General features: G+C 42.9%; 1 protein-coding gene across 1 annotated transcript in view; it reads left to right on the top strand.

Moving 5' to 3' along the window:
• LOC127412174 (extracellular tyrosine-protein kinase PKDCC-like) overlaps positions 1-14428 on the top strand; it is a 52018-nt gene that overhangs the window by 21659 nt on the left and 15931 nt on the right. Inside the window, exons 3-4 of the mRNA XM_051648328.1 lie at positions 13250-13524; positions 13641-13720. Coding sequence (XP_051504288.1) covers positions 13250-13524; positions 13641-13720 — 355 coding nt within the window. The remainder of the gene's footprint in view (positions 1-13249; positions 13525-13640; positions 13721-14428) is intronic.

Below are 14428 nucleotides of genomic sequence, written 5' to 3'. Positions count from 1 at the left end.
GGATAATCCCCCTTCTTTTTTTGGGAGTGGAAAAAAGAAGGGGAAAAGAGGCCACGACTGGGTTAGCCTGTCTCTATCTTTTGGGCAGTCGACTTGTCCCCAAAGGGCCATTCGACACTCATAACTATGTCAGGGGAGGTTACGTGTCAACCTGGTGTGCTGGCTATGAGGCACACAGTGGTCTGCCCACCACACACCACCAGTTCACGTAACACAGTTCAGCCAGTTGTGGCGTTTCGTATAGTATCACTACATCGACACAATGTCGAGTGAGTGACAGATAGGGAACGTCATGGTTACTTGTGTAACCTCCGTTCCCTGATGGAGGGAACGAGACGTTGTGTCCCTCCTGCCACAACGCTGAACTACCCGCTGAAATGGCCTTGTCTCGGCTCCTCAGCATAAAACCTGAATGAGTGGTTGCATACCAGCTCCTTTTATACCCGTATGTCCGGGGGAGTGGCATGCACATACCACTCGCCAATTTTCATTGGCCTTTTATCAAAGACCAGAGGTGTCTCGGGCTCCCAAGAGTGACCCCTAGTGTCACTACATCGACACAACTTCTCGTTCCCCAGAACAGGACTCTTAGTTAGCACGTGTACTGGGCCGGCAGCGAATCTCTCCGAAAACTCGACTGCCACAGGGCTCGGAGGAAGTCAACCAGGGAACAAAGTTTGTGAACACTACTGGGAATTAATGACGCACGTCTTCAGCTCAAAAGGAGGTGGAAGGCGCTATGTGCAAGCGATACACCAAGCCGGCTATCCTACACCCCTGGTAGAATGGGCTCCTAGCCCTACCGGGGGCGGTAAAACCCCTTCTTCATCTCGGCCGGAGGGACAGGTATTGTGCCCTTCCATAGGAGGGTAGCGATTTCCTTGCGACCAAGGTGAAGTGGATACCGCTGAACCTGGGCGGGCGCCTGGCGAACTGAATCGCGTAGCCAAGTCGGACAGTCAGGATCAGCCATCGCGATGGATTGGAAAGCGCAAGCCATGCATCCAAGTTCTATGCAAGGGGGACCAAGGGGACAACGTCATCGGACGTACCGGCAGGTGGGGCCTCGCGGCGGGGCGGAGCTCGAGGTGCCACACCACGTCATGGCCGTGCTGAGTCTAGGGACATCGAAGCACTTACCTGGCTCCTTGTGACCATCCCCGGAACAGCCTGGGATGGGGGAGGAAGAGGTCTGTCCTCGTAACCCGTGGAGACTGCCACATCGGGGGCGGCTGTGTGCCACAGCTGGGCGCTCAGGGGCGGGAAGACCACCGCTGGAGCACCAATCCTGCAAGGAAAAACCCGTGGACGGTAGTCGTGATGACGACTGTGCACACTGGGTATGTGACCCAGGGAGGAAGGAAACCGCTCTTTTGCTGAACTGTTGGGTACCGCAGCCACTTGGGCATGCAGCGAAATCAAACAAAAAGGCAACAAAAGATTTTCCACCCAGCCCTCCACTGGAGGATGGAGTGGTATTCTTACCAGCTCCAGGTGAGTGGGTTTCGTCGTCCCTGGGTCGCCCGTCTCAGGGGCGCTTTGATGACCTCCGTGGGTTCTTAGCGGCCGACTGGGTGGCGTCTGCTTGCTGCGGCGGAGCCGGTGCAGTCACCGCAGGGGGACGCCCTTGGTGATGAGCAGACGGGGTGCGGGATCTTGAGCCGCTCCGGGGCAGGATGTGCCGGATAGCCTCCGTCTGCTGCTTCACCACCGAGAACTGCTGGGCAAAGTCCTCGACGGTGTTGCCGAATAGGCCAGCCTGAGAAATGGGGGCAGCAAGAAACCGTGTCATGTCGGCCACATCCATCTCTACCAGGTTGAGCCAAAGGTGGCGCTCCTGGACCACTAATGTGGCCATCGTCTGCCCGAGAGACCGCGCCGTGACCTTCGTCGCTCGGAGAGCGAGGTCGGTCGTCGAGTGCAGTTTCTGCATCAAATCTGGGGTGGAACTACCCTCGTGCAGTTCTTTCAATGCCTTGGCTTGGTGGACCTGTAGGAGAGCCATGGCATGCAGGGCAGAGGTGGCTTGTCCAGCAGTGCTGTAGGCTTTAGCCGTCAGGGACGACGTGAGCCTACAGGGCTTGGACGGGAGCTTAGGGCATCCGCGCCAGGTCTATTTATCCACCGGGGGAATCGCCGTATAGGCCCTGGCCGCCCCGCCATCGAGGGTAGTGAGGGCGGGGTAACTGCGGAATCGGGGCTGGGCAGTAAAAGGTGCCTCCCACGATTTCGTCAGCTCCTTGTGCACTTCCGGGAAGAAAGGCACTGGAACGGGGCGTGGCTGCTTTGAGCGGCGCCGCGAGCCCAGGAACCAATCATCAAGCCGCGAGGGTTCAGGGGAGAGAGGAGTGTTCCACTCTAACCCGATACTCGCGGCCGCCCGGGAAAGCATGTCCGTCATTTCTGCATCAGCCTGTGACTTTTCTTATGAAAGCAAGCCGCGACCGCAACGTTGCCATGGTCATGTTCTCGCAGTGAGAACATGAACCATCCACAAACACTGCCTCCGTGTGGGTCGCGCCCAGACACGAAAGACAGCGATCATGACAATCCAAAGTTGAGAGATAACGACCGCAACCAGAAATAACACACAATTGGAAAGGCATCTTTAAAAAGACGCATCTTTAAAAAGACGTTCCGTGTGTGCCGCTCTTTTAGAGAAATTTACTCTTTTAGAGGAAAAAGCTCTTTCAGAAAATATACTCTCTTTTTTTCTGCCGACGCGCCCAGGGGCGTTCTCTGCAGTGCACCAGTGCAGAGAAGGGAGGAGCCGCTGAAAATGTTAGGGGGGAATTCTTTATGAATGAATTGTGCCCACTGATAGCGATGTTTATTTGCTCATTCTGTCTGCATTGTTTTTTTGCAATGGATTCACCAAAGGAATTATGCAAATCAGGTAAAGATACAAACATGCCATAGAAATTTGTGAACCTGAATTCGTTCATCAACATGCCACGCGTATGGATACTTACCCGATTATGACATTCTTTTCCATCTTTGATTCAGTTACTAAATTAATTACTTGCCATAATCACTAGAAATTGCCCAGAGGTGCCTTTTTTAAACTAAATTCTGTTTATTGCCTTCTTTCCACATGTGGTAACAGTGCAATGTTAATTTCACCAGGCAAATAGTGCAGAGTTTGAATAAAACACAATCTTTAATATTGAGGCCTGTTTGAGCTGACGGAATGACAATAGACACATGCAGCCAGGTAAATTTCAGGATAATCGTTGGCTTGCCTTTACTGGTAATTGTACCACCTGTGCTGTCCACAAATACAATCAAAATGGACAATTATAGGTACTAATGATACAAGTTCTCATTAAGGGAATTTGCCGGATAATATTTACCTATTTTCAAAAGGGTTGTGTTCACACATGACCTCTAACCTGAAAATTGCAGTAATTTTCTGGAAAATGCTTTATGTGTGAAAGTGGCTAATGACAAGGGATAGGTTAGGTTAGGGTTATGTTAGGGTTAGGGTTAACCCTAACCCAAAATTTAAATATGCATGGCACAGCATTATACCAGCGCAGATAGCATATGGTTAGACTGGATTGTGGGTTGATTAGCGAATAAGGCACAGATTTTTGTGCTGATATACTGTGTGCAAAAGTTGCAGCTATTAACTGAATTTGCCACTTTTACTTTTCACTTTTACTGCAGAATGGCTCTTGCTTGATAAACCCTGCTGATCACTATCAACCCCCCATAATTATTTACTTTAACTTCCTTTGGCCAGAGCGCATTCTGTGCAGAGAAAACTAAACAGAATGAATCCCCAGTGCATGAGCTTTTTGTCTGATAACAGACAGCTGTTTAAAACATACGCTGTGGATAATCTGAGAACGTTTACCTTAAATGGTGAGATTTGTATGTATTACTGTACACACTCATATTTAAAGTCATTTAGATGGATGTACAGTGGGATCTAAATGTCTGATAAACGTGAAAATGTTGAGCGATGTGATATAGTCACAGCCAATCAGAACATATTTGATGTTTAATGTGCTTTTATGTGGAGAAGGATTTTAGACCAATAAGATTTCACTGTGTGTCTGGCTACCTGGCATGACATAACACTTTCAACACTACCAGTTCCGTTTTGTGGCAGGCTGCAAGTTTCCATAACTCATACCTCAGTATTCTGCTAATATTTATTTGTTAGGCTCAATTTCTGGAGTGATTTCATTATATTTCAGTGATATCAAAGGAATTTCACCTTGAGTATTTAAATTAAGTCATTTTCATTCTTTTCCACGCAAACACGCCTCCTTTCTATGTAAATTAGGCTCATTATAGATTGTGCTATATCAGCGCAGACAGCATGTGCAAATAACCAGTGTTTTTACCTGGTATAATTCATTCTTAGTAAATTTCCCCCCTTTGTGTTTTGTTTTTTGTATGCTAGTTATTGCTTCTTATTTCATTTCATCATTCAGTTCTTTGTATTTTAGCTATATTTGGACTTCTTATGAGAATTGCTTGTTTACACTGAACACAAAGTTTTTCATAATATCATAGTTGCTGCCTGTCTTAACAAAGCCAAGGAGTTAAGTTCATTCCCCAGGTTTATAAATATTCATTCATCCTGTCTCTTTAAGACCTTCCTTTGCAATCACACTCCATTTGCACTGCTTGACTCTTTCTCTGTGTGCATGTGGAACAAAGAAAAATCACTCAAGCAATGCTTTAGCAACATGTGAATTGTGTATAAGGCACTAATAGACTCTGGGGAGGCTGTAGAATCCGCTGACTTCCAAACAGCTCATTTAGGTCTAGAGCCATTTCCTCTGCGTGCTGACGAACGCTTTTATGTCGTATACACAACACCAGCTCCTCTCTCCACGGGCCCAGGAGCGAAGACACGCCTGCACACACACACTACTGCCTCCTTACCAGCTAAACCAAACACGAGACAAGAAAGCAAACATTCGCATGCATTCATAACATTCGCATGCATTCATAACATTCGCATGCTTTCATATTTATGTACAGGGAAAGTTGTATATATGGATCGGTGTTGGATGAAACTTTAGCTTAATAAGTCATACTTTAATATAGTTAAACTTAAGGATGCACCAATTTTTTTCTTTGTTTAAGCAAAAGACAAGAAAGAATGAAAGAGTTCATCAAAAATATGTTTATTTGCTCTTTTACAAGCCGAACTGGCCTTAAATGAAAAAATATCTGTAGCTATGTGAAATTAGAGGCAACAACTGCATATTAAGCACTAGTGGTGCACCGATCAGGAAATTTGAGGCCGATACGATCTCCGATTTTTTTAACACTTAAGATCGGCTGATACTGATTTTTTTTTAAAGTGCCCTTTGCCACACTTTTGCAAGTTATATGCTGCAGTTATGTTTATGCCCCACACAGTAAAATTACAGTAACACTTTACAGAAAGGTTCAATTTGTTAATATTATTTAACAACATTACTGTAGTTAACATGAACTAATGAACTTAATGTTAGTTACAACATATACTAATACATTTTTAAAATCAAAAGTTGTATTAGTAACATTAATGCACTATGAACTAACATGAACTAACAATGAACAATTGTATTTTTATTAACTACATTGATTAATACATGCTTTAAAATATACATTGTTCATTGTTTGTTCATGTTACCAAATGCATTAACTAATGTTAAAGAAATGAAACCTTTTTATTAAGTGTTACCAAAATTACATTAAAATTACATTAATTGTGAATTGCTATCATTTATTTGTATTGAAAACAGTTATTAATAGTTCTGTTGTCAATATCAAAAGGTCATTGTGACATACTGGCAACCAAAAACCACGAGAGCATCACACACAGCAGAGAAAAATAAGAAAAATATATCCATTACAAGCTTTAAAACTGCTCCAGAGAAATCATTAATATCTATGATTGTTTACTGTCTTTGGCATCTTGTTGTCACACAAATCACGAATTAAGAAAGTGTGTGAAGACGCAGTGTCGTTATTGAAGGTTAAATACTTACATCTGTTATTAGTGGTATTGTGACTAATATTAATCTGATTTAAATTGGGATCCTCACAGAATAGCGCTGAGATGAGTGACTGATGTGATTATAGAGAGCACCTGGAGAGCCGCATGTTTGATTGACATGAGAGCACTCATGTTAAAGAGAGTGAAGCTAAAAGTGCACAAACAGTCTCTATTGCTCAACACAACGTCTGATTGTCATGACTCACTTTACATCATGTATCATGTATTTGCATTTATTTGTTGTTTAATTCATTTTTATACCATTAGCAGCCTCTTTATCCTCTTCCTGCTCACTGTGCAGTGAGTCAGGATGACTACCATAACGACTCTAGAAAATGAGCAACTTAATATTCATACACGTGTAATTCTTACACATTTTTAAAAACAAACCGTCATGTTCATCTAAATTGCAGCATGTCTGAAAGTTTCAATTCATGAATGCTTAGAACTGCCAACAACACCAAAGGCCACTCTGTCATGAATCAAGGCCTGAGCAAGCGCTCATTCATTAGAGTAGCTGTGTATGTGTGATTCCCTGCGTGCTGCAAAAAAGATCGACCCTAAATCTAGGCACGATGGGCCGATCGCGGATTTATGTTCATGTCAAGTAGGTTGAGTGCATTAAACTTCACATAAATTTACACTAAATTCACTAAAATACTTAAATGCACCCTAATGCATATAATTGACTCAAAAACATAAGAAGGAAAAGCAGCACTTATTTGTAAGTAAATATTTCACTGAAAAAAATATATATCAGAATCAGAATGAGCTTTACTGCCAAGTATGCTTACACATACAAGGAATTTGTCTTGGTGACAGAAGCTTCCAGTGTGCAAACAATACAACAACAAGATAGAGATAATAATAATAATACAAAAAAAAAAAAAAAAAAAAATAGAATAAAAATAAAGAGTGAATAGAAAATATAAGTATATATAGAAATACACAATTATTATATATATATATATATATATATATATATATATATATATATATATATATATATATATATACATACGTATGTACAAATACAAATCTGTTATATACAGATGCAAGGGAATGTATGACAGAAGAGGTAGGGTATGTTGGATAAATATAAACAGACAAAGCCATCTCCCGCTTCCTCCTTTTGATCCAAATATGAACATCTGTTACAATGATGTTACAGTATCTGTGAGCTCGTCCAGATTGGTGTCTGCAACCTCAAATACACTCCAATCAGTACAGTCAAAGCAGGCTTGTAGTTCCAGCTCTGCTTCATTGGTCCATCTCTTTACAGTCTTTACTACAGGTTTAGCTGAATTTAGTTTCTGCCTGTAGGTTGGAAAAAGGTGTACCAGACAGTGATCAGAGAGTCCCAAAGCTGCTCTAGGGACAGAGCGATATGCATCCTTTATTGTTGTGTAGCAATGATCCAATGTATTTCTGTCTCTGGTGGGGCATTGTGGCAGCGGGAGCGTGGTCGAGCGTCCGTCGGGAGAGAGAGAGTGGTAAGGGTGCATACACATGAGCCAAATTATGACTAACACCTGTCTCTAATTGTAGTGAGATTGGGGAGAGCGGCATAAAAGGACCATGCCAGATCGAGAGAGAGAGACTGGGTTGAGAGCTTTACTGTGAAGCTGATGTGTTAGTGTGAAGCTGATGTGTTATTGTGAAGCTGTAAACCAGTGAAGTGGACAATTAAAAGTTCCTTACCTGTGTTTGAAGAATCCAGTTCCAGGTGTCCTTCCTTGTTACAGGCATGTAATATGCTGTCGGTATTTTGGCAGTTCACGGGTGAGGTTAGCTTTATTAAAATCTCCCAGAATAATAATAAGTGAGTCCGCGTATTGTTGTTCCATGTTTGTGATCTCATCAGCCAGCTGTTGCAGCACTGCATTCACGCACGTGTGTGGAGGTATATAAACGCTCCAGAATAAACGAGGAAAACTCCCGCGGCAAATAGAAAGTTGATAAAGAGCACTTCCAAATTAGGACAGCACATCTTCTTTAATGTTGTTACATCTGTACTCCAACTTTCATTGATGTAAAAGCATGTTCCGCTGCCTCTAGTTTTCCCTGTTAACTCCGCGATGTGATCCGCTCTGAACAGATGAAAGCCCAGCAGATGTATCGCGCTGTCTGGAATGGCTTCATTCAGCCAGGTTTCTGTGAAGCACAAGGCAGCAGAGTTTGACAAGTCATTGTTTGTACGAGTGAGGAGATGTAGTTCGTTCGTTGTGTTAGGAAGAGAGTGGAGATTCCCTAGATGAATACTCAGCAGCGCTGTTCAAAAGCCATGCTGTCGGAGCTTGACCAGCATGCTGGCTCACTTCCCTTGCCTACATCTCATAGCATGCTTAAACAACACAGCTGCGCCTCCGACTAAAATGTCCAACAAAATGTCAGAATAGGTCGGAGATGCTCGACTGGGTCAGAGCATCTCTAAATTGGCAAGGCTCGTGGGGTGCTCCCGGTCAGCAGTGGTGAGTACCTACTGACAGTGGTCCGAGGAGGGATAAATCACAAACAGGTGACAGGGTGTTGGGCACCCAAGACTAATCTATATGCGAGTTCAATGAAGGCTATCCTGTCTGGTCCGAACCGACAAAAGTTCTACTGTGGCACAAGTCACAGAAAAGTTTAATGATGGATATGAGAGGAATGTGTCACAACACACAGTGCATCGCACCCTGCTGCGTATGGGGCTGTGTAGCCACAGACCGGTCAGAGTGCCCATGATGACCCCTGTCCACCATCGAAAGTGCCTACAATGGGCATGCAAGCATCAGAACTGGACCTTGGAACAGTAAAAGAAGGTCGCCTGGTCCAATGAGTCCTGTTTTTTTTTTTTTACATCATGTGGACGGCCATGTGCATGTGCTCCATTTACCTGGGGAAGTGATGGCACCAGGATGCACTGTGGGAAGATGACAAGCTGGTGGAGGGAGTGTGATGCTCTTGGCAATGTTCTGCTGGGAAACCCTGGGTCCAGTCATTCATGTGGATGTCAATTTGACCTCCTAAACATCATTGCAGACCAGGTACACCCCTTCATGGCAATGGTATTCCCTGATGGCAGTGGCCTCTTTCAGCAGGATAATGCACCCTGCCACACTGCACACATTATTTGGGAATGTTTTTAGGAACATGATAAAGAGTTGTTGCCCTGGTCTCCAAATTCCCCAGATCTCAATCCTATTGCACATCTGTGAGATGTGCTGGACCAACAAGTTCGATCTACAGCGTCTCCACCTCGCAACTTACAGGTGTGTGTAAATATAAACGTAAGTGTTTACGTTTATATTCTTTATGTAAGATCAGCAGTTACAGAAATACACAAACCAGCCCATCTGGCACCAACTATCATCTATGCGATTATTCAATCAGCCAATAGTGTGGCAGCAGTGCAGTGCATAAAATAATGCAGTTTCATGTCAGGAGCTTCAGTTAATGTTCACATAGGCCATCAGAATGAGGAAAAAATGTGATCTCAGTGATTTGGACCATGGCATGATTGTTGGTGCCAGATGGGCTGATTTGAATATTTCTGTAACTACTGATCTCCTGGGATTTTCACACACAACAGTCTCTAGAATTTACTCAGAATGGTGTCAAAAACAGAAAATATCCAGTGAGTGGCAGTTCTGTGGACAGAAATACCTTGTTGATGAGAGAGGTCAACAGAGAATGGTCAGACTAGTTCGAACTGACAAAGTCTACGGTAACTCAGATAACCATTCTGTACAATTGTGGTGAGAAGTATAGCATCTCAGAATGCTATTCTGAGATGTGGGTTGGCACTGTTTTGGCGGCATGAGGGGGACCTACACAATATTAGGTAGGTGGTTTTTATGTTGTGGCTGATCGGTGAATATATGTTTTGTTGTTTACTTTTTAAATCTGCTCTGAGGAATGAATAATTGAGAATAAAGTTAGTGGCATTATTTAATTTACCCCAACATTTTTTGCATGGTAAAAATGCATTTTTGAAAAACAAATCTGTTATTTTGGATAGCCTCACCTTCTCTTACAATCACTTTCTCAATGGTTTTACCAAAGCAACTGGTTGCCTGCTATGTCGAGTGAGAAAAACCCACACGCAGTCACACAGTAAGCGGGGGCTGACCTTTCCCAGTAGTTGCTAATCCGGAGTGTATTAAAAGCAGCTTTTGTCTGTTGTGAAAGGCATAGGCAGTGTCTCCTCCACCCCCTCATCTCCTCTATGTTTGCTTCTCTTTTATGCTCTCCTTTCCTTCTTTCACCCATCTTTCTCCTCTTTGTGTCTCTATCCTCCTCTTCTTTCCCTACGGCCGTCTAATCCTCTGAACTCTGGCCTGAAGAACATGGTAGATGGAGGTGTTGCCTGAATTGGAGATGTCCTTTCACACTTTCACCAGCTGCAAGAGCTTCAGCAGCACCCCTCGAACCCTCATTCACAATAAGTGGGCTAATCCTCAAGGAACACACTCGCACACTCTTAAACATGCACACACACAACAGCACTCACACACTCAAGTGGCCCCATAAGTCAGGAAGTGGAGATTGAAGCAAGGGGGTGCTTCCAAGACACATGCCACCTATTTTTTAGTTTTTCATTTTCAGTTCTTAGGAAACCCTGGAAGCTTTTTAGCACTAGTGAAACTAGTCGCCATAATTCTTTAATTGACATGCCCCCAACCTGGAAAGTTGGAGCACTAAAGCCAGGTGCACATTTTGTGATTTGTACGGTCCTTTAAAGGTGTCATGAATTGGATTTTTATTTTATTTTATGTTCCTTGAGGTCCACTTATAATGTTAGTGTGATTTTTTTCATTAAAAGTAGTCATAATTTAGGAATAATTGGTAATTTTCTATCTAGTTTTTGTGCCTCTGATTCAAATGCTCCATTTTTGGGGGCATGTGTTCTAGAAGACTTCAGTGTAAACGCCCACTGCTGTGATTGGGTAACATCTTTGCATGTGGATAAGTGTAAACACCCCCGCTATTACGCGCGTGTGGGGTTGTTTTGAAAACTTCGGATGGTTAAAAAAATGACAACCGGAGGAATTGATCCATACATGTTTGAGCCAGAGTCTGATCCCGAATTAACCCCCTCAACAAACACAGTCTGTGACAGCGTGGTAAGTAATCACTGTAATTTACTTGTCTATTTGTGTAATAGGTATTACTTTTATTCTTGTTTAAACCAAGACGCGACACTATGGTGTGTATCTTGTTACATAGTTGGGGCATTTTCCAATGGTGAAACATTTCTGTGTTTTACAAATGCTGAGTAATGCATGACAGTACCAAATAAAGTGTAAATACATGGTGCTATCACATTTATAACTGTGAAAGGATACACTTACTGTGCAACATGTAAACGTATACAGGGTACATTCACCGGTGTTTGTCGCACTGTCGTTCGTCATATATTCATCTTTCATAATATATTCAGTGTAGGACAAACGCATACGTTGTTCATTACAATGAGCCTTGTTTTCATTAAAACTGAAAGAGATTGTCTAAATATATTGATATCAATACTCTTTAGGTTCATCTGTGGCAGTTATGCCATCATGCCAACAGAACAAGAAAATATATGCTGCTTAGAGATCCCTGTGCATTAAAACTAATACACTAGTGTCTAAAATCACTAGGATCAAATCAAATACTCAGTACACATCTAACAATCTGTAACATACGAAGCAAAACAATTAACATGGATACTCACACTTGTTTGTTGCGACATCACTGTCGGGTCCAATATAGTTGGCACTGCATCAACTTTTAATTTAAGTCTCTGCAAACCCTGCTTCGAACTGTGTCTTGTTTGTGAAAGAATCATCAGCAAAATTAAGCGAACAAACAAACGAGTTTTTGACGACGCGATCCGGGACTTCATTAAAAATAAACGTCAGCCACTCTTTCTTAATGTTGGGATACTTGCATAGCAAATAGAAGAGATCTAGTTTCCCACAACCTGGCACTGCAATGTCTTGACATCTTTGTGGCCATCGTGACACCTCCTGTTGCTCCAGAAATAATCTCACCGCTCTACTCTAACCACAAGACCGGTGGGCAGGTCTAAGCAGTGTCGACGATAAAGAAGGCATTGATCTGTTTATGCAGAGGCTGGCCTGTGCTGATATAATACCTCACTATGACGTATTAGTGAGGAGGAAGTAGAGAACAAGCCATTTTGGCACCTTGGTTTCAGTAAAGCCTTTTTTTGGACTAACGAAGAAGTTTTCGGTTCTGAAATTTACAGTATGTTTTTATAGTGCTATGAACTCTTATATGTCAAGATATCATGGTAAGTTTGATTTTCCAATTCATGACCCCTTTAAAATTGTTGCTTGTCAGACTGTACGAAACAGTCCCAGTAAGATCTTGGGTAAAAGCCATGGCACACTGGACCGTGACATTATGTCTGACTGTACGATACATATCTGAGCTAAGACTTTGGGCCAAATTATGTTGATTGACAGCATTGACAGTGTTTTATCTTATCTGGCTGTCCAAGGAGCATTCGCACTGCATGACTGTGATGCAAAATCAGAACTCAGTCAGAGTCATAACTTCATCAGAGTCTAATATTCCTCACAAAGGCAATTAATCGGTCTTCGGTAAACATGTCACACAAAGCGATCAAATTCCGAACCTGGCTTTACCACTGACAGGGTAACAGTGTCAATGCCCAATCTGGAGCAGTTGCATGCATTTCTACTAAAGAAAGCTCTGCACTGGCCATTAAATCTTGAACCTGGACACAGTAAAGTCAGAGGCCAAGGGTTGGGATAATGTCCTTACCCAGGACAGTTTGTAAAAACAAAAACAATTCAAATTGCATAACAGGAGGTCAAAACTAGATGGTCACCTTTACAATCAGCAAATCTATTTATACTTTAAGCCCCCGATGCAGTCCATTGCAACATGCATTCAGTTGACGGACACCATATTTCTGGATTTGTCCGGTTGCACAGCTTCTTCAGCCCCTTTATTTTCTACATCCTAAAATGATTTTATTCAAAAACATCATATGTGTGAATTGATTCCTATGAATTTTATCTTATATTTAAATAACTGTTAAATCAAAATCAGCTTGTGATGGCATAAAGACAAAATTCAGAGAAAGACTTTTAAACAAAGCCCACAATGAAATGTTTATTTGTGAAAAGATGAAAGATGGGCATTGTTTGGTTTGCATTGAAAAAGAGAAGATTTGCTTTCCATATTTACATTACACTTTCATGCTTCCATGTGGATCTATAGATCTGTTTGAGTCTGATGCGGCTGTTACACTACTTGGCCCACTCTCCACTTGGGTCTGTCACCCTGCTGGACTTCAGGCCACGGCAGTTCGTCCTGGTTGCGGGAGTGTTGAAAGTGACCGACCTGGATGACGCCAGTGTTGAGGAGACACCCTGCTCGCCCTCTTCTCCCTTAGATTGTCTCATGGAGTTCCCTGCCCGCAACTTCACCCTCCCCTGCCACAACTGCCGTTGTCTGGGTATCAATGAAAAGAGAAACCTCTACAATGCTTACAGGTGAGCGATTCATGGACTGAGATTTCAGACATCTGAGCTAACTTGTGCTTCATTTGTGTATTTTGGGGTTTTGAAAGGGAGATTTAAGTATTGACCTGGCTTTTCCATTCTTTTAGATTTTTCTTCACCTACTTGTTACCTCACAGTGCCCCCTCAGCACTGAGACCCATTCTGGACAAAATCGTTAATTCTACAGGTAAGTGTGGCTCTGCTTTTCAAGATCTCTCATCCCTGCTGGAAAAACTAGGCCTATTAGCTTGAGGTGATCAAGCTGGTTTTCGTAGATGTTTTTTGGTTGTCCAAGGTGGTCTAACAGCAACCATCTAGGCCAACTTGGACCAAATATGTTCTACCCTGTCAAAAACAAATCCACCAGCTGGTAGTCAAGCTGATCAACCATCTAGACCAAAGATGTTCTACCCTGTTTAAAACCTGGACCACCAAATGGTAGTTCAGTGGAACAACAATCTAGACCAGCTAAACCAAAGATTGTCTACCTGGTCTAAACCTGGTCCACCAGTGGGCAGTTCAGCTGTTCAGTTATCTAGATGATAGATGATCTATATGGTCAAAACTAGTACCAGAAGCTGATAGTTCAGCTGATCCACTGTCTAGACCAGCTAGGTGAAATATTGTCCAACTAGTCAAAACCAGGTCCACCATCTGGTAGTTCAACTGATCAACCATCTAGAGCAGCTGGAAGACCAAAGATGGTCTACCCCATCAAAACCAGTACCAGCAGCTGATAGTTTAGCTGATCAATTGTCTAGACCAAATATTGTCTAACTAGTCAAAACCAGGTCCATCTGCTTGTGGTTCAGCTTATCGACCATCTAGACCAGCTAGATAATAGATGGTCTACCCGGTCAAAACCAGATCCACCAGCAAGTATTTCAGCTGAACA

The sequence above is a fragment of the Myxocyprinus asiaticus genome, chromosome 21 (genome assembly GCF_019703515.2).
Source record: "Myxocyprinus asiaticus isolate MX2 ecotype Aquarium Trade chromosome 21, UBuf_Myxa_2, whole genome shotgun sequence".
In the NCBI taxonomy this organism is placed as follows: Eukaryota; Metazoa; Chordata; class Actinopteri; order Cypriniformes; family Catostomidae; genus Myxocyprinus; species Myxocyprinus asiaticus.
The sequence above is the reverse complement of the archived record's forward strand: the minus strand, read 5'-3'. Positions and strand labels throughout refer to the sequence as shown.